A 24,038-nucleotide genomic window follows, 5' to 3' on the forward strand; every position below is an offset into this window, starting at 1 on the left:
TGGACCCCGGAGCAATAAAAAATAATCTCTAAAGGTGACAAATCATGCAGACCTGCATACACCTTTAAGAGAGAATTTAAATTAAAGACAGATAATGCAGCCTATACCCACAGGCTACACTGTCCAGTACTTCAACTAGAATTCCACCAAAATCCACAACAGCACTGCCTGTCTAGCTTTTCTCCCCAAGGGAAAAAACCCTGCCTCTACCAGCAAAAGCCTCTGGAATGATAGAGAGGAAGGAGAGGACAGACAAGCCCCATAGGACAAACCTATGACCCAGTCCTGAGGCGGAAGCCGGGAGCTGGAGGTACTCTTATGATTGTTCTGTTTTAAAAACTGCTAATTTCGTTTTTCTGTGTGGTGTCACTGTTGTTTTGTGTTTTTAAATAACACGCACCCAAGCGCTTCCTCTGCCCTCGGCGCACAGCTGATTTGAGAGCTGCCACGCCTTACCTCGCGCTTCTCAGCTGCCGCCATCATCCCAGGTGTGCGCGCTGACTCCGCCCCCTTTCAGGCCACGCCCCCTGCTGCCTGTATTTAAACCGCCGATTCCTGGCGATCTCAGACAAACCTATGACCCAGTCCTGAGGCGGAAGCCGGGAGCTGGAGGTACTCTTATGATTGTTCTGTTTTAAAAACTGCTAATTTCGTTTTTCTGTGCGGTGTCACTGTTGTTTTGTGTTTTTAAATAACACGCACCCAAGAGCTTCCTCTGCCCTCGGCGCACAGCTGATTTGAGAGCTGCCACGCCTTACCTCGCGCTTCTCAGCTGCCGCCATCATCCCAGGTGTGCGCGCTGACTCCGCCCCCTTTCAGGCCACGCCCCCTGCTGCCTGTATTTAAACCGCCGATTCCTGGCGATCTCAGACAAACCTATGACCCAGTCCTGAGGCGGAAGCCGGGAGCTGGAGGTACTCTTATGATTGTTCTGTTTTAAAAACTGCTAATTTCGTTTTTCTGTGTGGTGTCACTGTTGTTTTGTGTTTTTAAATAACACGCACCCAAGCGCTTCCTCTGCCCTCGGCGCACAGCTGATTTGAGAGCTGCCACGCCTTACCTCGCGCTTCTCAGCTGCCGCCATCATCCCAAGTGTGCGCGCTGACTCCGCCCCCTTTCAGGCCACGCCCCCTGCTGCCTGTATTTAAACCGCCGATTCCTGGCGATCTCAGACAAACCTATGACCCAGTCCTGAGGCGGAAGCCGGGAGCTGGAGGTACTCTTATGATTGTTCTGTTTTAAAAACTGCTAATTTCGTTTTTCTGTGTGGTGTCACTGTTGTTTTGTGTTTTTAGATAACACGCACCCAAGCGCTTCCTCTGCCCTCGGCGCACAGCTGATTTGAGAGCTGCCACGCCTTACCTCGCGCTTCTCAGCTGCCGCCATCATCCCAGGTGTGCGCGCTGACTCAGCCCCCTTTCAGGCCACACCCCCTTCCTTACCTAGATATGTGCCAGTACAGGAAGCGCAGCGGATGAGCGCAGCGGGAGCGCCGTTTGCGCGCCGAAGGCGCGCCTAAGGCAAGCCCGTCTGCGCCCGTCATCGCCAAGTCATCGCCTCTCGCCAGTCCCCCTGGTCTAATCTCGTCACCACTCCTTTCCTATGACAGAGAGCGACTACTTGGACTGAACCCTGGACGGTCTTGTGCCAACATTGTAGGTAGACCCGGCCGCACCTGCCTACAATGCCAAACCTGCACTTTCACTACGACTGAACCCCACCCCATCCAACAGCTCCTAGCTCCGGAAAATAACACCGTCGTCTCGATACTCCACCTCAACGTGAGATCACTAGCCAAACATCACCCTGAGGTTATCACACTCATCCTAGAGGAAAATCCAGATATCCTCTTCCTAAGTGAAACTTGGTTATGGGACGGTACTTCCACCATCCCCAACCTCACGCTACCAGACGACTATCTGATGTCAACCATTAACAGAGATGGAAGAGGAGGTGGTATCGCCATAATCTATAAAAAAATATATTCTTGTACATTTGTTAAGGAAGAATTGCCTAACTCCGAATGCGCCCATTTTAAACTCACCATAAATTCTAACTTCACGGTGTCGGGTCTCTACATCTATCGCCCACCTGGCCCTACCTCAAAATTCATCGAGGCCCTCCTCGAGACAACAACTTCCTTAATAACGAAATACTCCAACTTCACAATTCTGGGAGATCTTAATCTTCATTTCGACCAGCTAAATGACCCCACGATCAAAACGCTCCTTGCAGATCTCTCTGCACTGCAACTCAACTCCTTCATCTCCACTCCAACCCACTTAGCCGGCCACATCCTAGACCCAGTGTTCTCAAACCTAGAGAAACTTACTTCAGAGCCACCCTTACCAATGGGATGGACAGACCACTTTCTTATCAAAGTGGCCATTCCGGTTAGGAAAAACAGACACAACACGGCCTCGACTCGCCGATTAAAAAGGTCATGGCATAAACTATCTCCTAACGACCTGCTTACGACCTTAGGGGACTTCCACCTGGACACCCATTCCGATATCAACGTTAACTATAGCGCATTTGAAGAATGGATCACGGGTGGACTAGACAGTCTCATTCCAGCTAAATGGGCCAAAGGCCGCAATTCTCCATCTAATCCCTGGTACAACGATATCCTTAAAAATCTACGCAAAGAATGCAAAAAGGCAGAACGCCTTTGGCGCAGAGACTACAACTTAGAAGACAAAGCAAAATATCTAGGTTTCCAGAAAACGTATTGAGGAAATCTGAATTTTGTGACCAGTTATGTCCCCTATCTTAGACCCCAACGGCTCCATGTATAAGTTACAAGTACATGTATGTTCCCTCCAGTTCCAGTTATGAAGACGCAAACACATGTGCGTCCACCGTCAACATGTCCTCTTTCAGATCCGCCATGAATGGGTCGGATATTCCATTCCTAAGTATGAAAGGCCACCGGCTTTATATGGTTCATCTACTCCATTTTACAGTCCAGGTGAGTAGGCCCTGATTTCTGCCATCAAGCTTTCCCTGCTTTCTACCTCTGACAGCTCCAGTCTGAGCTCGCATCTGTATCCATGAACTTTGTCCTACTCCCTGCGCGGCTAACGGTGCCTGACTCGGCCTGTCTGCCTGCCAAAAACTGTATTTCACCTTCAAGATTATCTGCTCCGCTCCTCATCCAATGTTTTCCTGTCTAGTAGTTTAGGTAAACATCCTTCCAGCTACCGAGCAAAGGGCCCGGCTTCTCTGTCTTTATGCAAGTAATTCATAGCCCTGCTACTATGGAAGATTTCTACCCTCGCATCTCATGTAGACACTTAGGCGCTTGTACACGCACTCACAGTCAGTATAGACTAGATTTTGTCCGAGAGACCTTTCCTTTTGGATAACATAGTTCTTTAAACATAGGATGTTAGATATGATTTGGGATTAGGTTGACTTGACCCCCCAGACTTTTGTCTCCACATGTAGAGCTAAATGTCAAGTCCCCTTCACCCCCTAGTTGCACATCAATCATACGTCATGCGGCTGCGCGCGCATCTCTGCCAAATATTTCTGCTGACATTGCGAAATTCTTTCATGGATCCACCCATTTGTGACATCATGTAAGCTGACGTTTTCTAGTTACGCCTAGTTACGCCTATTTTAGTTACGTACGCATATCTTTATCTGTTTTATCAGCTGTTACGCCTCCTGCATCTGTTTCACTGTAATGCCTTTTCTATAAAAATGATTACCTGTCAATAATGTATTGCCCTTCACTTCCTGAACCTCCGTGGTGATGGAATATGAGGACTACAATTCGAATTGTATAAGGAATAAAGCCCGTTCCGAACCTCTAATACCACGGATTCTGCCTCTTATTTTACTGAGTTATTCTTATTAATTTTCCGCATCAAAAATAGTACCGGTAATTAAATATTTACCACATAATTGGCGCCCGAATAGGGACACTTTCTCATCTCACGCGCCGGAGGTGCGTTGCAGGCCCGGTCTCCTGCCACAGCTGGACGGACAACAACGCGTACCCGCAGGATTTCCTGTATCTCCCTCCTGCCAAGCGGGGGTAACTGAGGCTGCGATCAACACCCAGACGAGGCGGTGAGAAGTGCGAAGTATCCCGACCAGAGCCTAGCTGAGAGAGCAAGATCCGAGGTATACAGAGGCCCACCAGGTTCCGAAGTTCCTAAGTTCCGAGTCGAGTCCAGTCCGGTCCAGTTCAGTTCAGTTCAGTTCCGAGGCCTTCCGTTCCGAGCTACCCGGTGAGTACCATTGCTGGGGAGGCGTTCTGACGTGCACATAGGTTGTGCCGGTCAAGACGGGTTTGGGTACACAAATCCGGTCTGCACTGTTTCAGCAGTGTATCTGTACTGTTTAGCAGTATATCTAGTATGTCTAGTATATAATTCAGAATCACCTAGTTAGTACCGAGTATTATGCTAAGTAACTAGTTCCCTAATGGCCATTGTTATTATCATTGTTGTATGTTAAACGTTAAAATGTTAAATGTTTTTAATACGTTCTGCATATTGTGGTGTGAATGACTGTTCATTATTGTGTTTATTGTATTAAGTGTGTTCAAGTTTAGGTATCAGACCAGTTCTCAACATGCCGCTCTTTTCGAAATTAAGACAGATCAAAACTAGAAAAGGGGTACTCGAAGAAGCTGTTCCCATTCCTCCTAGGGACACTCCAGGGTACTTCATGTATCATAAACATGGCCTAGACGCCGTGTTATTTCTTGATTTATGGGTAGACTACACCAAGGAATTACCAGAAAGTCAGAGGTGGCCCGCAGCTGGGACCTGGGATGCAGATTGCATTATGAAAGTAGAAGAAGAATTATGGAAAAAGAAAGTTAGACAATCACAGAAAGATGCCATTGAATTATGGCGTAAAGAATCATATAGACGTACAGAAAAAGCGCTCAGACAGGAAGAGAAAAGTAAGGAGAATTCAAATAAAGTCCGAGAAAATATATTAATTGAAGAAGGTACCCGAGTAAAATCAGAACAAGTAGATAGACAAAGAAATGCCCTTATGAATGGTATGTATCCTCTTCTGGCCGAAGGGTTACCTAAGGCTACTCCGGAGATACCAAAAGACTTGTCACCCCCATTGTTTCCGATAAAAACACATCCCAAAGGGCATCCCAGAACCGCAGAAGATGTTTTCCTTTCCTCTTATTTAGATGACGCAGCTCCCGAGTATGTTAACACCGCACCACATAGACCGCTTGCCGATGGTGTTCAACGCCAAGATCCTTCGTCTGTACCTCCACAACAACAAACCCCGACACAAGTTCCGACAAGCACATCTGTTTCTACAGTTTTTCCTGCAACTACGGTTGCTGTCTCACGTTCACCAAATCCTTTCACGTCCAGCACCCCAGACGGTGCTACAGGAGGTACGACAGACATTTATTCTACGCCACCCAGATTAAATAAATTTTCCTTTAAAGAATTAGCACACCAACGTACACCCAAACTACCAACCCCTGACATGCTTAAAGAACTTCTAATAGACTGTAGATATGATCCTGTGCCCGGCAAAGAAGACGAAATGCTGCTGGCATCATTACGTATCCGACGAGCTGCAATGTATTTAGCGAAGCTACCAGGAATGACTACACATTTAGAAAATATATATCATTTTGTCCAGTCAGGGCGAGATCCTGAAAGTATTAACAGAGCCATGGAGTACCAGAAAGCGGAGATACAGGGGCAAGCAGAACAACAATAAAACGTAGTGAAGTTCCAGGGGCACCCCTCTCAGGCTCACAGAATATTTCCCTTGGCTTTTCAGGAAAACCTATCATTAATGAAGTATCACAACCTCTTCCACTTACGATTGGTCCCTTGACACGAACCACAGATTTATTACTTACTAAATCATGTCCAGAAAACTTGTTAGGTATAAAAACATTGAAAGCTCTAGGAGCTATAATATGTTGTTCTCCGGAAGGAGTAAGATTGTTTTTACGTGATTTCAAAGGGCACTATGTGTCCCGAGACATGGATCACCGACTGCAGAATTTACCTACACACTTATGGGCACAAGGCCCCACTGATGTTGGTTGCATGAATATTACACCATATCGAGTCACATTAAAGACAGGAGTGGTACTACCACGAATGCGACAATACAAGTTACCTCCAGATGCTGTAGTGGCTTTACTGCAAATCATTGACGAGCTTATTGCCCAAGGAGTGGTCGTGGAAACCGACTCCAATGTATGTAATTCCCCGATAATTCCGATTCTTAAACGAACTGATCCAAAAGCCCCGCCAGTATACCGATTGGTTATTGACCTGCGCGAATTAAATAAATGCATTGTACCACAATACCCCGTAGTCCCAGACATTTCGTCATTACTGACAGCCATTGATTCCGAAGCAACATTCTTTACTGTAATTGATCCCAAGAATGCCTTTTTCAGCGTCCCAATAGATCCGGAAAGCCAATACTTGTTCGGATTTAGTTTAAATGGACGAAGCTTTAAATTCACACGCGCACCTCAAGGATTCACAGAAAGCCCCAGCATCTATAGCCAAGCACTAAAACGAGAACTTGACAGTATCCACTTGCCAGTTAACACTGCCTTGCTTCAATATGTCGATGATCTGCTGATCACCGCTCGAAGCGAACCTGAATGTGAAAAAGCATCACTGACGGTTTTACAATTTCTGGCCGAAAAGGGGCACAAGGTGTCCCCTTCTAAGCTGCAATTCTGTGTCCAGCAAGTTGTTTATCTTGGGCACTCGCTGTCCAAGGAGGGAAGACAGCTTACACCTGACCGCATCCAGTTAATTGATAACATGCCAATACCCAAGACACAAAAGGAGGTGCGGGCTTTTATAGGCCTCACTTCATACTGTAGGCAGTGGATCCCTCAATATGCATTTCTAGCAAAACCACTCATTCAGTTGACAACACAGGAGGCGGCCACATCGACTGTCCTCCCTTGGACTCAGGAACATACACAAGCCTTTGAAAGCTTAAAGAAAGCTTTATGTCAAGCACCTGTTTTAGCAACACCATGTTACAGTAAACATGTTACACTCTTTGTTACAGAACGCGAAGGTACTGCCTTGTCAGTACTCACACAGGAACAAGCAGGATCACACAAACCATGTGCTTATTTTTCTAGTACATTAGATCCCGTAGCTCAGGCTCTGCCTGCGTGCCTGAAATCAGTGGCAGCGACAGCTTTAGCAATCAGACAAAGCGATGCCATAGTGTTAGGACATCCATTGACAGTACAAGTACCCCATGCAGTAGAGGTTCTTTTGAACCGAACGCAAACACAACACTTGACTATAGCAAGACTTACCGGTTATGAATTGACATTGTTTCAGCCACACATAGAAATCAGACGTTGTAGTACATTAAATCCTGCCACACTTTTGCCAGTAAACGGAACAGACCCGCTAGCACATTATTGTAGTGAAGTTATTACTATCACGACGAAACCCAGACAAGACTTGACAGATGTCCCATTGTCAGATCCAGACCTGACGTTGTATGTAGATGGATCATGCATGAGAACAAGTACAGGAGAGTTAGTGGCCGCGTATGCAGTCACAACAGACAATGAAGTCATCGAAACAAATTGCATAAATACCTTGTCAGCTCAAGCAGCAGAGCTCATCGCTCTGACACAAGCGTGTATTCAAGCCACAAATAAGAAAGTCAACATATACACAGATTCACGTTATGCATTCGGAGTTGTACATGACTTCTGCGTGCTGTGGCGAGAGAGAGGTTATTTAACTTCTCACGGTGCCCACATTCAGCACGGACCTCTCATTCATGCCTTATTAGATGCAATACATCTACCCACTGCGATATCGATTATGAAATGTAAAGCTCATACGAAAGTTACTGATATCATTTCTCAAGGCAATGATCTAGCTGACAGAACAGCTAAACAGACTGCTCAAACTCACACAACTGACATGACAAAGACAATAGTTCCGACACCAACACATTGCATGACAGTTAAGGATCCCGCTCTTGACGTAATCGACATACAGACACATGCTACACCAGATGAAATAAAGAAATGGACTGAATTAGGAGGGATCCAAACGGATCAAGGATGGATGACGAAGGAAAAATCTGTATGGTTTCTTCCTGACTCTATGGTCCAAGTTATCATTAATACAATTCATAGTCCAGCGCACCTAGGAGAGAAAGCTATGCTAGACAGCATTCAACACATTTGGTTCAACAAACATTTGCGAGCAACAGCTAAACAGAAAGTCCGTACCTGTATGATATGTTGTCAGTTTAACCCAGGTAAAAGCATTCCCGTAGAACAGGGTGGATTTCAGCCTCCTGATCACCCTTTTGAAGTCCTCCAGATGGATTATATCCAGATGGAACGATGTCGAGGATTCAAATATGTTCTCGTAGTTGTCTGTGCTCTTTCCCGTTGGACCGAAGCCTACCCGGTTTCAGATTACACTGCCCCGACTACTGCCAAACAGTTAGTTCGAGAATTCTTCCCACGGTATGGTTTGCCACGTGTTGTCTACTCAGATAACGGCCAGCCGTTCTCATCCGAACTGATGAAACACGTTTCACTTTTGTTAGGCTATCAATGGAAATTTCACTGTGTCCGACACCCCGAGGCAGCAGGTCTCGTGGAACGACATAATCAAACTCTGAAAATTAGATTGTCAAAAATATGTAGAGAGAAAGGTGTCGATTGGGTAGTAGCCTTACCAGTTGCACTCTTTTACATGAGAATGGTAGCACACTCTCGAACAGGGCTATCTCCGTATGAGGTGATCTTCGGTAGACCGCCAAATATGTGGGGGACGCCTATACCTCGAAAAATAACTGATGTTGACTGTAATATGCTGACAGATTACCTGGCTTCCTTGATGTCTGCACTACAATCTTGTCGTTCACAGGTAGCTGCAGCCTTTCCCGATAACACCGAGGTGAAACCCCATGACGTAGTTCCCGGGGACCTGGTGTTGGTACGAAATTTTGACCGAAAGACTCAGCTGGATCCTAGGTGGAAATCGCCTCAACTTGTACTGCTCACTACAAGGACAGCCGTGAAGATCGAAGGTCGGAAAGGATGGTTACATTCGAGCCATATCAAGAAATTTCATGGACTACCATCTGACGTGAACGTTACACCTTGCGTTTCTTCACCGATTGATTCAAAGCTCCCTTTGGTTGAACCGCCGGATAAAGAACTGTATAAACTGAAATTAAGGTCTAGCAAGTCAGACCTCTCCAAGGTGAATCGGTTGAATTTGTCTCTGACATGTATCCCCTAGACCTGAATAGAGAAAGAAATCGAAAGATGCAGTTGAAAAAGCATGCGTACTGTAAATCACTGCGTAGTCATTGCACAGTGACATTATTAATTTTGTTTTTCTTAAGTCTTCTGATCATCACTGCAAGCATACTGTTGCACATATATTATCCTATTCCTAAACATGCTTACAATGTTACTGCTGAACATTCCTTTAGTGAATTACCCCCGCATGAGTTGTCCTATAGATTTGCGCTGCGCAATAACACTTTCATTAGTATGTTACATCATTCCCATCAGACTAGCAATGCTACCAATTGTTGGATATGTGGCCGACTCTCTCCCTATCAGAATTATAAGGGAATTCTGCCTCTCTTTCCATATCCGTTCACACACAATGGCTCCTGTGGAGCATGGTTTAGTTTAATTAATTCCTTAGATTCAAACTCAGTAGTTTATCAAGACAATTGGGTATGGGGAAACCTGAACCTAGTTTTACTCAAAGTCTGCTACCCTAACAAGGAGGGACTTCCCAAAAGAACAGGAACTGATCTAGAAAATGAAGTATATGGATTAGGTAATTTTACGCTTAATCTCATGATCCTGAATGTAGAATCCGAAGCTGCACCAATTTTGCCCGCTATGTCAGTATTTCCAGTCAAAGGTGAATTGTGTGTAAAAAAGAATGGTTCAATACATATGGGCCATAGTAAATGTACCACTGTAATAGAATTCAGTGATCAAGGCAAATCCACATTTAGAGCTTCTCGCCATTCCTACTTCGTATGTGGTCAGACTGCATATATACGTCTGCCTTTAGATTGGGATGGTACCTGTTACATCGCATTCCTTCTGCCACCTGTTTTCCTAGCTCCTCCTGATTATCACAGAAATACTCATTTAGTGCACAATAGAGAACGGAGAGATCTCCCAATTGTCGATTACACTGAGACGGCATGGGAAAAATATACAGATTTTAATAAAGGTCTCTTTCCCTACATAGGTACAGTCACCAATAGTAAGCTGATACGTAGATTAACTAGGACCCTTGAAGCCGTAGTGAATGAAACTATTTCTGCCTTAGGCAACTTAACAGAGGAGCAGTCTGCGATGCGGATTGTTGTTCTTCAAAATCGTCTTGTCCTTGACGTCATCCTGGCCGATAGGGGCGGAGCTTGTAGGGTCATCGGATCAAGTTGCTGCGTATTCATCCCAGAAAATTCGCCATCTGTATATAAAGCTATAACTCGCCTTCATAAGATTGTAAGCCAGATACACCAGAATCCAGGCACCTGGACTTGGTCCGGTTGGTTTTGGAGTGTGTTGTCAGCCTGGGGATGGAGGGTCCTATCCTTCCTGGGTATTGGCTTTCTCATACTATTCAGTTGCTGCTTATGCCTACAATGTGGACCAGCGATTTGTGGTCTGTGTGCCACATCGTGTATTCCACCACCAAGTTTTCATTCAAGATCCCGGAAGAAGAAAGAAGAACAAATGATGCTATATGAACAGATCGATGGATTGATGAAGATTGATATCTCCTAAGGGTCAGTAGGGGACAAGGAGGGAATGAGGAAATCTGAATTTTGTGACCAGTTATGTCCCCTATCTTAGACCCCAACGGCTCCATGTATAAGTTACAAGTACATGTATGTTCCCTCCAGTTCCAGTTATGAAGACGCAAACACATGTGCGTCCACCGTCAACATGTCCTCTTTCAGATCCGCCATGAATGGGTCGGATATTCCATTCCTAAGTATGAAAGGCCACCGGCTTTATATGGTTCATCTACTCCATTTTACAGTCCAGGCGAGTAGGCCCTGATTTCTGCCATCAAGCTTTCCCTGCTTTCTACCTCTGACAGCTCCAGTCTGAGCTCGCATCTGTATCCATGAACTTTGTCCTACTCCCTGCGCGGCTAACGGTGCCTAACTCGGCCTGTCTGCCTGCCAAAAACTGTATTTCACCTTCAAGATTATCTGCTCCGCTCCTCATCCAATGCATTCCTGTCTAGTAGTTTAGGTAAACATCCTTCCAGCTACCGAGCAAAGGGCCCGGCTTCTCTGTCTTTATGCAAGTAATTCATAGCCCTGCTACTATGGAAGATTTCTACCCTCGCATCTCATGTAGACACTTAGGCGCTTGTACACGCACTCACAGTCAGTATAGACTAGATTTTGTCCGAGAGACCTTTCCTTTTGGATAACATAGTTCTTTAAACATAGGATGTTAGATATGATTTGGGATTAGGTTGACTTGACCCCCCAGACTTTTGTCTCCACATGTAGAGCTAAATGTCAAGTCCCCTTCACCCCCTAGTTGCACGTCAATCATACGTCATGCGGCTGCGCGCGCATCTCTGCCAAATATTTCTGCTGACATTGCGAAATTCTTTCATGGATCCACCCATTTGTGACATCATGTAAGCTGACGTTTTCTAGTTACGCCTACTTACGCCTATTTTAGTTACGTACGCATATCTTTATCTGTTTTATCAGCTGTTACGCCTCCTGCATCTGTTTCACTGTAATGCCTTTTCTATAAAAATGATTACCTGTCAATAATGTATTGCCCTTCACTTCCTGAACCTCCGTGGTGATGGAATATGAGGACTACAATTCGAATTGTATAAGGAATAAAGCCCGTTCCGAACCTCTAATACCACGGATTCTGCCTCTTATTTTACTGAGTTATTCTTATTAATTTTCCGCATCAAAAATAGTACCGGTAATTAAAATATTTACCACAGTATCACAAAGCCATCCGTGCGGCACGTTCCGCCTTCTACGCCGACAAGATCGACTCTAGCCCCATCCCTGCTAAAGAAATCTTCAAACTAGTACAAGAACTGCAGAGCAGCAAAGCCCCCCTCCCTACTATCTCCTCCGAGCAGCAGTGCGAAGACCTCGCCAGTTTTTTCGTCGATAAAATACGGAAGATTTACACCTCCTTCCCTCAGCCCGTCTCTAGCACTACCAGCACTTCCTCCTCCCCCAATTACTCGAACATGACGCACATCCCAGAAATCACCGATGATATCCTCCTCAGATTATGCAAAAAGATCAAATCTGGTTCCCCCGCAGACCCTATGCGCCCGGCCCAATTCCTGGAGTCACTCAACTTCTTTCTACCAACACTTACCGCCATTTTGAACCTCTCCTTTACTTCAGCGTGCGTACCTTCAGTCTGGAAGCAAGCTTGGGTTTCGCCCATCATCAAGAAACCCACTCTAGACCCATCTAAACCGGAGAACTTTCGTCCTATCTCCCTGCTCCCATGGCCGTCTAAACTCGCTGAAGCTCATATCAACAGCTCCCTGTCCCAGCACTTGGTCAAAAACAACATCCTTGACCCAACGCAAAACGGGTTTAGACCAGGTCATAGCACTGAATCTGCTCTCTTAACCACCACAGAGCACCTCCGAACGATCTTAGATGCCGGTCAAAGCGCTGCGCTGATCCTTCTGGATCTTAGCGCGGCCTTTGACACGGTATCCCATACCATCCTTCTCAATCGTTTGGAGGCCTCTGGAATAACTGATCATGCCTTGAACTGGTTCAGATCTTTCCTCGAAAACAGATCCTTTCGAGTCTCCGCCCCTCCCTTCCTATCCAAACCCCACCCCATTACACAGGGAGTCCCGCAGGGCTCTACACTGAGCCCATCCCTTTTCAATCTCTATGTCCAGCCTTTGGCGGCAGTGGCCAAAGAATGGGGATTGACAATAGTATCATACGCCGATGATACACAGCTGGCCATCGCTCTCTCAGAAGGTCCTTCCAACCTTTCCTCTAATTTCAAAAACGGACTTTCTGCAGTTGCCCAGTGGATGACCATGAACTGTCTCCAGCTTAACGGCGGAAAGACAGAGGTTCTTCTCCTGGGAAATAACACCAACCTTTGGAATGAACACTGGTGGCCGTCTTCCCTGGGCACCATCCCCCCCCCAAAAAAACTAGTGAAAAACCTAGGCGTCTGGATGGACGACTCACTCAACTTCCGGTCCCACACCAAGAAAGTGGCCGGCACCTGCATTGGCCTACTAAGAAGCCTCAGCCACATTCTAGGCTTTTTCAACGCCAAAACCCGACAACTAATTATTCAAGCCACCATCCTCTCGCGACTAGATTACGCCAATGTACTCCTTCTTGGTGCCAACAAATGTGAGATAGCACGTCTCCAACGTGTGCAGAACTCCGCGGCTAGAACTCTGGTCGGTCTCCCCCGTAGATGCTCAGCCAGAGCGACCATCAAAAGACTACACTGGCTACCCGTTGATTCTAGAATCAAATTCAAGACCCTTGTTATGTCCTTCAAAATTCTCAGACTCAACACCCCTCCCTTGCTTCAACCCCTCCTCACTCCCTACGTCCCGACACGGATCCTCAGATCCTCCAACCGAAATCTTCTTTGCGTTCCTCGAATAAAACTCAGCCGCATGGGCGGCCGCTCCTTTAGGTTCCTCGGAGCCAAGCTGTGGAATGACCTGCCACAACATATCCGTTCTATAGACAGCCTACCAGCATTCCGGAAGGCTGTGAAAATGTTTCTATTCCCTTGCCTGTAACCCCCCTAGTCCTGCTCTCCTCTCAGACTTGGGTTTGGGTTTCTAGCGCCGGGACGCCTCATTGCTGGGGCAGCTGTCGCGCTCTACCAAAACTATAGAATAGAATAGAATTATGTGGCTTAAAACAGGATACTGTGCCTTTAAGAAAACTTTCCAGATTTCCAGAACTTTCCCCAGTATCCCAGAATGCCCAGCAGGTCCCATTTACTTTCAGTTCTTTTTGAAGGCGTAGCACGCCAGACCTGTAGCATTCTACCTATGAATAGGTATCTATCCACCGGGGAGGAGGGCGGGCGCTTATGACTATAACAGAGATACCCCTGCTACAGAACTGGAGTTACAGAAAAGAAACTACTCCTTCTGTAGTAGGGGATCTCTGTGTATAGTCATAATCTAGTGAATAGAAGGGCAAGCCCATCCCCACACAACAAAAGCGGTGGAGAACCCACAAGACACCACCACTACTGTGCGAACAAATTTCCCAACCTGAGCATCTGCCCTGGCATCCGCGTCCAGACAGTAATGCGCAGCAAAGGTATGGACCGACTTCCAAGTGGCCGCCTTGCAGATTTCCGCAATCGGAACATTACGCAGCAAAGCCGTCGTGGCAGCTTTGCCCCTGGTGTAATGAGCCTTAGGTTTACCCCCTAAGGTCTTATTAGCCTTTTGATAACACAACTGTATGCAGGACACAATCCACCGAGAGATGGACTGCTTAGAGGTCGCAAGACCAGTCCTGACTGAGCCATAATTAACAAACAATTGGTCAGACCTACGAATATCCTTGGTCTTATCCAAATAAAATTTCAACACCCTCCGAACATCCAGGGAATGGAGAGACCTTTCCGCTGGCGAAGAGGGATTCTGAAAGAACGTAGGTAAAGTTATGGTCTGATTGACATGAAAGTCAGAGATAACCTTAGGAAGAAACTTAGGGTGAGTACGCATCACAACCTTAGCAGCATGAAACACAGTATAAGGTTCTTGACAACATAATGCCTGAAGTTCACTCACCCTGTGGGCCGATATAATGGCCACTAGGAACGCCGCCTTCCAGGATAGGTGCTGCAATGAAGCCTTGTGAATAGGTTCAAAAGGCTCCCTCATCAGTCTGGACAGCACCACATTCAGGTCCCAAGAAGGCGAGGGAAGTCTGACAGGAGGAAACACCTTCTTCAAGCCTTCCAAAAAATCCTTGACCACAGGGATCTGAAAGAAGGAAGTCTGTGAAGGGCACTTCCTGTAAGCAGTCAAAGCAGCCAGATGAACCTTAATGGAATGGAAATTAAGGCCAGACTGCGCCATATGTAAAAGGTATGGAAGGATGACATCTTCCTTACATGTTGTCGGATCAAAGTTCTTGGACTTACACCAGATACAGAACCTCTTCCACTTGTAAGCATAGGATGTCCTAGTGGAAGGTCGCTTAGACTCCTTCAGAATGTCCATACAATCGTCTGGTAGATTCAGATGGCCATATTGCACTATTTCAGGAGCCATGCCGCCAAACTCAAAGACGAGAGGTTGGGGTGCACCATCCGCCCCCCGAACTTCGTGAGAAGGTCCGGCCTGCACGGCAACCGCATGTGAGGAAGGAAAGACCGGTGTAGAAGGTCCGTGAACCACCACTGCCTGGGCCACTCCGGGGCGATCAGGATCATCCGCGCCCTGGACTGGGACAGCTTGATGAGCACCGCCGGAATCAGGGGAATGGGTGGAAAAGCGTACAGAAAGCTGTTCGACCAATCGATCCATAGCGCATTCCCCAGCGTCCCCCGCTGGTAGTACCTGGATGCGAAGTCTCGGCATTTGCTGTTTTCGGCGGTGGCGAACAGATCTACGTCTGGAGTCCCCCACCTTGCGAAGACTTCTCCTAGTACTTCATCGTTTATGACCCATTCGTGGTTTTCCTGAATCAGCCTGCTCAAGGCGTCCGCCTGAGCATTCTGCACCCCTGGCAGATGCGTGGCCGTAATCGTCAGTCCTCGGGCCAGCAGCCAGCGCCAGATCGCCTGCGCCTCCTGCGACAGAGTGCGCGATCTCGACCCCCCCTGCTTGTTGAGGTAATACATCGTGGTTGTATTGTCCGTCTGTATCAGCAGCGAGTTGGTCTGGAAGGACGGAAGGAAGGCCTTCAGTGCCAGGAAGACAGATCTGAGTTCCAGGAAATTGATGTGGTACGTCGATTCCAAAGGAGACCACTTCCCTTGAATCTGCAGGTCCCCGGAATGCGCTCCCCAGTCCTGGAGAGAAGCATCCGTCACCACATTCGTCGTGGGAATGTCCTTGTGGAAGGGAACCCCCTTGAGGAGGTTTTCCGCCGAACACCACCACTTCAGAGACTGAAGAGCATGCAGAGACAGTCGTATCTTGTCGTCCCAAGAGCCTGTCCTCTGATCCCACTGATCCTCCAAGCACTCCTGCAGTGGTCGCATGTGTAGCCGTGCGTGCGGAGTGAGGAAGATACAGGAGGCCATCGATCCCAGTAGAGAAGACACCTTCCTCACAGTCGTCGATGGAGCAGTCCTGAGGTCCTGAGCCTTCCGAAGGAGTGATAACCGTCTCTCCTCCGAAGGAGACACGCTTGCTGACCGCGTATCGATGGAGGCCCCCAGGTACTGTATGCACTGTACCGGAGTCGGGACCGATTTGGACATGTTGACGTGTAACCCCAGCTTGTTCAAGAGCTCGCACGTCCATCGGAAGTGTTCTTGCGCTTCCTCGAAGGATGATGCCTTGATCAGCCAATCGTCCAGATACGGGTAGACAAACACCTTGTTCCTCCGCAGGTGTGCCGCCACCTCCGCCATGCACTTCGAAAAGGTCCTGGGCGCAGACTTTAGCCCGAATGGCAGTACTGTGTATTGATAGTGATTGGTGCCGACTTGGAATCGCAGGAACTTCCTGTGCTTCCGTGCTATGGGCACATGGAAGTATGCATCCTGTAGATCTATGGCACAGAGCCAGTCTCCCCGTTGCAGCTGAGGGTAAATCTGGTGCAACGATAGCATGCGAAACTTCTCTCTGCGAATCCACTTGTTTGCTTGTCGCAAATCCAGAATAGGCCTGAACTCGTTCTTGTCCTTCTTGCGAATGAGGAAAAACCGAGAGTACAGTCCTCTTCCCCTTTGAGACAAAGGTACCTCTTCTACCGCCTTTTTTCTCAACAAGATGTCTGCCTCCGCCTGGAGCTCCCTCAGCTGGAATCGAGAGCTGACCGGCGGAATCGCTGGAGGCGGGCTGATAAACCGAAGACTGTATCCATTGCAAACAATATTCAGCACCCACTTGTCCTGAGTAATTTTTCTCCACTCTGCCGGAAAAAATTGAATGCTTCCCCCCACTGGAGTGGGTAACGGTTGAGGGGGAAGTAGCTGCTCAGGGCCGAGACCCGGCCGGGCCCTTGTTTGTGGTAGTCGCCTGCTGGCCTCCTCTACCCCTCTGGCGCTTCTGGAAGGGCTTGCGGAACTGCTGCTGTTGTGGCTGCTGCTGTCCCGAGCCCTGCCAACGCCCTCGGCCCGACGACCCGAACCTCCTCTGGAACGGGCGTTTCTTTTTCTCGGCCTTCTCCAACCCGACGGCCGTCAGGGTTTCCGCCTCAGCCTTCATGCCATCTCATCGTCCGCATGCTTCCCGAACAGGGTTTCCCCCGAGAAGGGCAGGTTGGCCACTCTTTGCTGCGCCTCTGGCTTGAGGGACGTCAGGCGCAACCACGAATGGCGCCGCTGGTGGACGCCATGACAGTAGGCGTGGGCGGCCAATAGCGATACATCCGCCGCTGCGCTGATCGGTTGGTTAGAAACCAGCATGCCTTCGCGCACCGTCTCCAAGAAGTCCTCCTTCTTGTCTCGTGGCAGGAGGTCCGCATATTGCTGCAGGGATTCCCACAGGGCCCGGTCGTAACGGCCCAACAACGCCCCTGCACTCGCCGCCTTCATGGTGGTGGCGGCGGTACCACACACCTTCCTGCCCGCAGAGTCCAGCCAGCGGCTTTCTTTGTCCGGTGGAACTGTGGAGGCCGGGGCGGTCGCATGTTGTTTTCTCGCCGCCGTCACGATAACCGAATCCGGCTTCGGGTCCACTCTCAAAAAGGACGGATCCGACTCCGGGGCCCTATACTTCTTCATGAGCCTGGACGGAGCGGCCTTCGTCGTCGCGGGAGTGAGGAACAGTTCCAAGGCTGGTTCCACCAGTCCAGGTACGAGAGGCAGGAGGGGGCGAGACAAGTGTCTTTTATGAAGCGTCTCAAATATCACGGACGTCGTGGGTGTTGGAACCGTCACCGTGATATTCAACTTTGCAGCCCCTCGCAACAGCACCTCTTGGAACGAGACCAAGTCGTCCACCGGAGACACCCTAGTCCCCGGGGAGTCCGACAGCGTCGGGGGAAGGTCTCTGTCCGAGGAGCGCGTGCGCGACCTGTACCTATACCTCCTGCGGCGTCGTCTTGAGTCCGACGAGGACCGCCCGCGGCTCCGCGATCGTCTCCTCCTGTGAGAGCGGGAGCGCGACCTCTTCGGCTTAGGCCTGTCCGCCGGTCTCGCTGGTCCAGGCGACCGTGGGCGTCGTGGCTTCGGGGTCCCCTGCGGCGGAGTCGGGTATCGCGGAAGGGAAACCGACCTCGGGGGAACCGGCGGCGGTCCCACAGGAGTGCGTGGCAGCGACAGAGGCTGGGGTGGCGGAGGCAGCGGCCGCGGCCGCGGTGGTGGAGGTGGCGGTGACGGAGGAGGAGACGTTGGTGGAGGCGGTGGCGGTGGTTGAGGCGGTGGAGGCAGCGGAGGCGGCGGTGGGAAAGGCGGAGGCGACGGAGGCATCCGAGGCGGAGTATACACCACCGAGTACACCGATCCCGGCGACTCTCTCTTCCTCGACGTCGATCTTCTCCTCGACGTCGACCTGTGCCTCGACGACGACCTGTGCCTCGACGGCGACCTGTGCCTCGACGGCGACCTGTGCCTCAACGGCGATCTTCTCCTCGGCGTCGACCTTCGCCTCGACGGCGACCTTCGCCTCGACGGCGACCTCCGCCTCGACGGCGACCTTCGCCTCGACGGCGACCTTCGCCTCGACGGCGACCTCAAACATCTCGACGTCGATCTCCTTCTCCTCTTCATCGACGGCGAGCTGCGATCCCTCGACGGCGAACGCCGATGCCGGGTCTTCTCTCGATGCCGACCGCTGGACGAAGCCGACGACGGCGTCGTCGCCGACAACGCCGATGTAGTCGACGGCGGCCTATTCAGGTCCCTCGACGGCGATCGTCGACGCCGCTTCTCCCCAGAGCCCTGGGGAGACGGCGAGCAGACGGTGGTCATCCTCCTCGACGTCGCCGTCGACGCCCTCAACGTTGATGGGGAGTGGGAGCGCTTACTGGTCTTCTTGCCCCTGGGGAGCCCCCCAGAGGCCTCAGTATGGGCCAAATCAGCCCCTCCAGACCCACCTGGTGCCTTCAGTCTTCGCTCCTCCAGAACTTGAAGCCTGATTTTCATCCTGTCCCTCAGGGTCCTGGCTGAGAACGAGTGGCAGATGGTACAGCTTTCAGGCACGTGGGACTGGGGAAGGCAACCTATGCACACCTTGTGTGGGTCAGTTTTAGCCTTCTTTCGACCACATTCCGGGCACTTGTCGAACAAGCCAGGCATGTTGACAGTACCAGCTACTAAACACAAGAAAAAGTGACAAAAATTGCCAAAATCTCAATTAAACCCTTGAAAAGGGGAGAGCTCAATGCTCCAGGGTCCTGCTAGCAGGAGCCGGAAAAAAGAACTGAAAGTAAATGGGACCTGCTGGGCCTTCTGGGATACTGGGGAAAGTTCTGGAAATCTGGAAAGTTTTCTTAAAGGCACAGTATCCTGTTTTAAGCCACATAATGGCAGCCTATGGGGCTTGTCTGTCCTCTCCTTCCTCTCTATCATTCCAGAGGCTTTTGCTGGTAGAGGCAGGGTTTTTTCCCTTGGGGAGAAAAGCTGGGCAGGCAGTGCTGTTGTGGATTTTGGTGGAATTCTAGTTGAAGTACTGGACAGTGTAGCCTGTGGGTATAGGCTGCATTATCTGTCTTTAATTTAAATTCTCTCTTAAAGGTGTATGCAGGTCTGCATGATTTGTCACCTTTAGAGATTATTTTTTATTGCTCCGGGGTCCACGCACATGGGCGGGACTATTCACTAGATTATGACTATACACAGAGATCCCCTACTACAGAAATATATATATATATATACAGTACTGCTGGATTGGTTTTGAAAAGATATTCTTTTTCTTTCCTTCCAATTGTTTTCATCTCCAAAATCTCTACAAGAAGCCAGAAAATTAAAAAAGTCATATTGAAACACTGGCCACTATTAACAACTGAGGATGATTTTCAAGGGATTTTTTCCCAGCAACCAAGATTTGCTTACGCACGTACAAGAAACTACAAGGAATTATTACAAGAAATGACAACAACAAAACATCGAGCAACATTACCATGTCACAATTACGGCAATTGCAACGCCATAATTAAGGGAAACCAAATACTGTACCCAACATAGGGAACTCCTATTAAATTGAAGGTAACGGGTACCTGTGCCAGTAGCAATCTTATATATATATATATTTAACAATTATGTTTACAAATAGGTGATAACCTTGGTGACATCTTTGCATGATAAAAAATGTTAAGCCTCCTATGAGCTCCGGTGAAAAAATCTCATAATGATCAGTTTGCCATGTTCTCTTCTGTTGTAATGATTCATTTTTAGCTATTCCCCATATCCCTGCTCCATATGTTGCTGCGGCAATAGCTTTAGCACCATAGATTTTCTTTATAGGTTCTAATGGTTTTGTACCCAATTTTTTTGTAAATAAACGGATAGCTATAGTATGTCTTTCCAATGCGTTAAATCTATTTTCTATCATATTTGTCCAAGTTCCCTCACTGTTAAAAAGTACCCCCAAATATAAAAATTATTTAGTTATTTCAACTTTCCACTTTTCAATGAAAAACGTTGGTAATTTCTTTGGCTGTTTCTCTACTATTAAAACAAATGTTTATCTTTCATTCACTTGTAAGTCTAATGCCGCTATAAATGTCACGTAAATCATTTATTAGTTTTTGTAACGCTATACCTGTCCTGGCTATTTAAATGGCGTCATCAGCGAATAACAATATAGGTAGTATTTTCTCTTTTACCATAGGTACATCAAGCACCTCAGAACTCACTGCTGACTCAACTCCATTTGTGTATAGTGAGAATAAAAGAGGGGCTAAGACACAGCCTTGTCTTGCCCCCCGGAGGATCTGGAAAGGCCTTGTACTTTCACCCTGGGAGCCGTACCTTACACATGCCATAGACTCGGAGTAGAGTTGTCTAATAAAAAGTATGATGTTTTCCTCCACTCCCATCGCTCCTAAAATGTTCCATAGTTTATTGTGAGAAACAGATTCAAATGCGGCGGAAAGATCCATAAAAGCCATAAAAATAGATCCCTCTTTAGCTTGGGTATATTTAGCTGTGATTAAATTTAAATTCAAACATTGTTCTAAAGTTCCCATCCCTTTTTAGGTCTCGCCTGAACCAGCGCATGTGCTGCTCTGGTGAGACATTTAGTAGCTGCTTTAAAAGTGCTACCTTGCTGGCCACCAGCTTGCTATTACGCGACAAGCACGCGCGACGTGCACAGCTGCCATCTGGATTTCAGTGCGTGCGTGAATCCCCTCCGCTACCCCCTCCCCTTCTTCCCGCCCCCCTTTGTTCATGTTTACTTGATCGCGATAGCGATCAATTTCACTTTCACGCGCACCCGCCAATTTTGCTTGTTTCTAGTGTTGTCCAGGGCGCATGAAAATTGTATTTATATACCGCTTACTACGCTGAAGTACTGCAAAGATCTAAATGAGCAAAGATCATTCCTTACTAAAAAGAAGAAAATTGGGTTTCATCCCAAAACCTTCCACGTCCTACGTTCAAAACGGGAAGCTTGCTTGGTGCCTGGATTTAATTGAAACAGCTGAGTGAGGGGCAGGCTGAGGCAGGTTTGACCTACAGTAAATTCACTTCCCGACAGAAGAAGAGCTCCAATCAGAGTAAGCCTTGCAACGGCATCCAATCGGACTCAGAGAATGACTCCCTCTCCCGATCTCTGACTGGCCGTAGCAAATCCTGTTGTCCCGCCTTACACTGCTTGGAAGTCGGAAACTACAACGTGTCTTTCGACCAATTGTCCCCCGAGCAGTATTGGTTCATGCTGATTTCTTTCTTATGGTAGAATGAGCGTCTTGGACTCCGCAGGTAAGAGTTTCTGATTTAGAGTCTCCGTGGCATACCTTAGAGCCCTCTCAACGCGTGAGTATATTTTGGATAGTTGCAGAGAGACAAAAAGCCAGCGTCATTTTTTGCTTCTGGTGCCGCCAAGTTTCAGACTGAACACATGGTGCATTGTGAGTTGTGACGTTTTAGTTGTTGTGAGCAGATGTTTTCATATCACCTGAACACCACTGATGGACTTTTGCTTTTACATATCATTATCAGGTGTGTTGGTTCCACTGGTTCTATTAAAATGAACCAAGACTACAACTGTCAGAATGCATTGAAATGTTAAACTAAGTTCAGGAATGGAAAAGTAGTGTCCCGCATATAACTGCTCTTTTCCTGCTTTTGGACTCATAAAAACCTTCTTAGAACCATCCCGTGTTAATGGACCTCAAGAAATGTTCTCTAGTGTGTGTTAGATTTCACTTCTGATCATTCAGCGTCCAGTTATACATAGTGTAAGAAGTACTTTGTATCTTTGTTTTTCATTCAAAAGCGCTGATATTTACATATCAGGGTACAGCGTTATGCTGTTCACACTGAAATGAAAGTGGCTTACCGGTGTGTGTGGTCTGGGCACGACAAATGTGTTTTGTCTTTTTTAGGCACGTACAGAGTTGGTTACAGAGTGCTCCAATGTTAGTGCATCACCGTGGAGGGGGTGGGGGCTTTTGTTAGTGAGCTTTAGCTGTATTTCTTATTTATGGACTTGCTTTTACTTGATCTAGATTTCACAGTACTCTGACTGATCTTATTTCGCTGACCATGATAGAATAGCTCTTTTGGGTTAATTAAATGTTTGGTTTATGCTGCGCATACTTGTCAGAGTTTGCTTACCACTTTACTAAAATTCACTTCATATTTCCCTATACTAATTCACCCCTAATACTTTTTGGGTGCTGCAGTAGTGTGTTAATCGCCGAAAAGCATTTCAACGCCTCCTCAAAGGTAGTAAGTGCTATATAAATGCAATTACAATGACAGATATCCCGACATCCAATGTTCTCGTCCCAGTCATTACATTTAAGGTGAACTCCACCTCATCCAGGAGAAAAAATAGGAAGTGATAGTGTAAACCCATCCACCTACACAAGGATAGTATAACTCCCCTCTTACCCACATCTCTTCCATAGCTTTTTTGGTTGAGCCTACAGCGCGTAGCTGCTGTTTTCAAGACCTGTTGTGGTCAATAAAGGGCTTTACTCCCACCTCCCGCTCCTGATTGATTCAGTCCAGTGTGGCTCTTATTTGCTGTCACTTAACTGGTTCAGTTTTTCCGCATAGGTGCACCGGCCAAGTACTGTATTGTTGCACTTGCTTTGCTCTTCTGTTCTATTGGCAGAACTCTTTTTGCCCGTGGTCTCGCTCACTCCGTCACTCCCCCAGCAGTCCCTTCTGCTTTTAGAACAGTGGATGGCGGTCAGTGTGGCAGCGTACTGTGATTACATGCAGGCGTCTCTGCCGTTTCCTCAGCCACTTACTTATTTTGTGCATCAGGAGCGAGTAATAAGACAGATGAGCCCAGAGTGTAGGCAGTACCTCAGAGCATGAGTGGTCAGCTATTAAGTGTTCAACACAGGCAGAATGCGAGGTGAGGGTGCACCGTGCACAGCTCCCATTCCACAGGCTCTTAAGGTGTTTTACGGGCAGTACAGCAAATCAGTTGGCTTAACACGCCTCCAGTAACCCATCATAAAATGTGCCATCATTGGCATACACTTCTGAGTATTTGCGGACCTGAGCTATCAGTGGAGAAGTGAGAACATTCTTTCCTATCACTTCCTCAATTATAAGCTTCCACAGTTGTTTCCCGAGTGGCACAGGCGTTCCTATGACATGAAGGATGTCAGCCCTGCTTCCACACATGTCCCATACACCACCGCCTTTGGTAAGTACATTTCAGTGCGGAATTTTCAGTTTCGCC

General features: G+C 47.8%; 1 protein-coding gene across 4 annotated transcripts in view; it reads left to right on the forward strand.

Moving 5' to 3' along the window:
- Window positions 1-24,038, forward strand: part of LOC146830013 (GTPase IMAP family member 8-like) — a 448,734-nt gene that overhangs the window by 330,500 nt on the left and 94,196 nt on the right. Inside the window, exon 1 of one of the 4 annotated variants that reach the window (XM_085604251.1) lies at window positions 21,621-22,093. The exons of 2 other annotated variants lie outside the window; for them this stretch is intronic. In XM_085604251.1, the coding sequence (XP_085460377.1) occupies window positions 22,072-22,093 (22 nt within the window). In that variant the 5' untranslated portion in view covers window positions 21,621-22,071. Of the gene's footprint in view, window positions 1-21,620; window positions 22,148-24,038 lie in introns of those variants that run through there. One more of the 4 variants, XM_085604252.1, reaches the window with a different exon arrangement.

This window comes from Triturus cristatus, chromosome 5_1 (assembly GCF_964204655.1).
Source record: "Triturus cristatus chromosome 5_1, aTriCri1.1, whole genome shotgun sequence".
Lineage (NCBI taxonomy): Eukaryota > Metazoa > Chordata > Amphibia > Caudata > Salamandridae > Triturus > Triturus cristatus.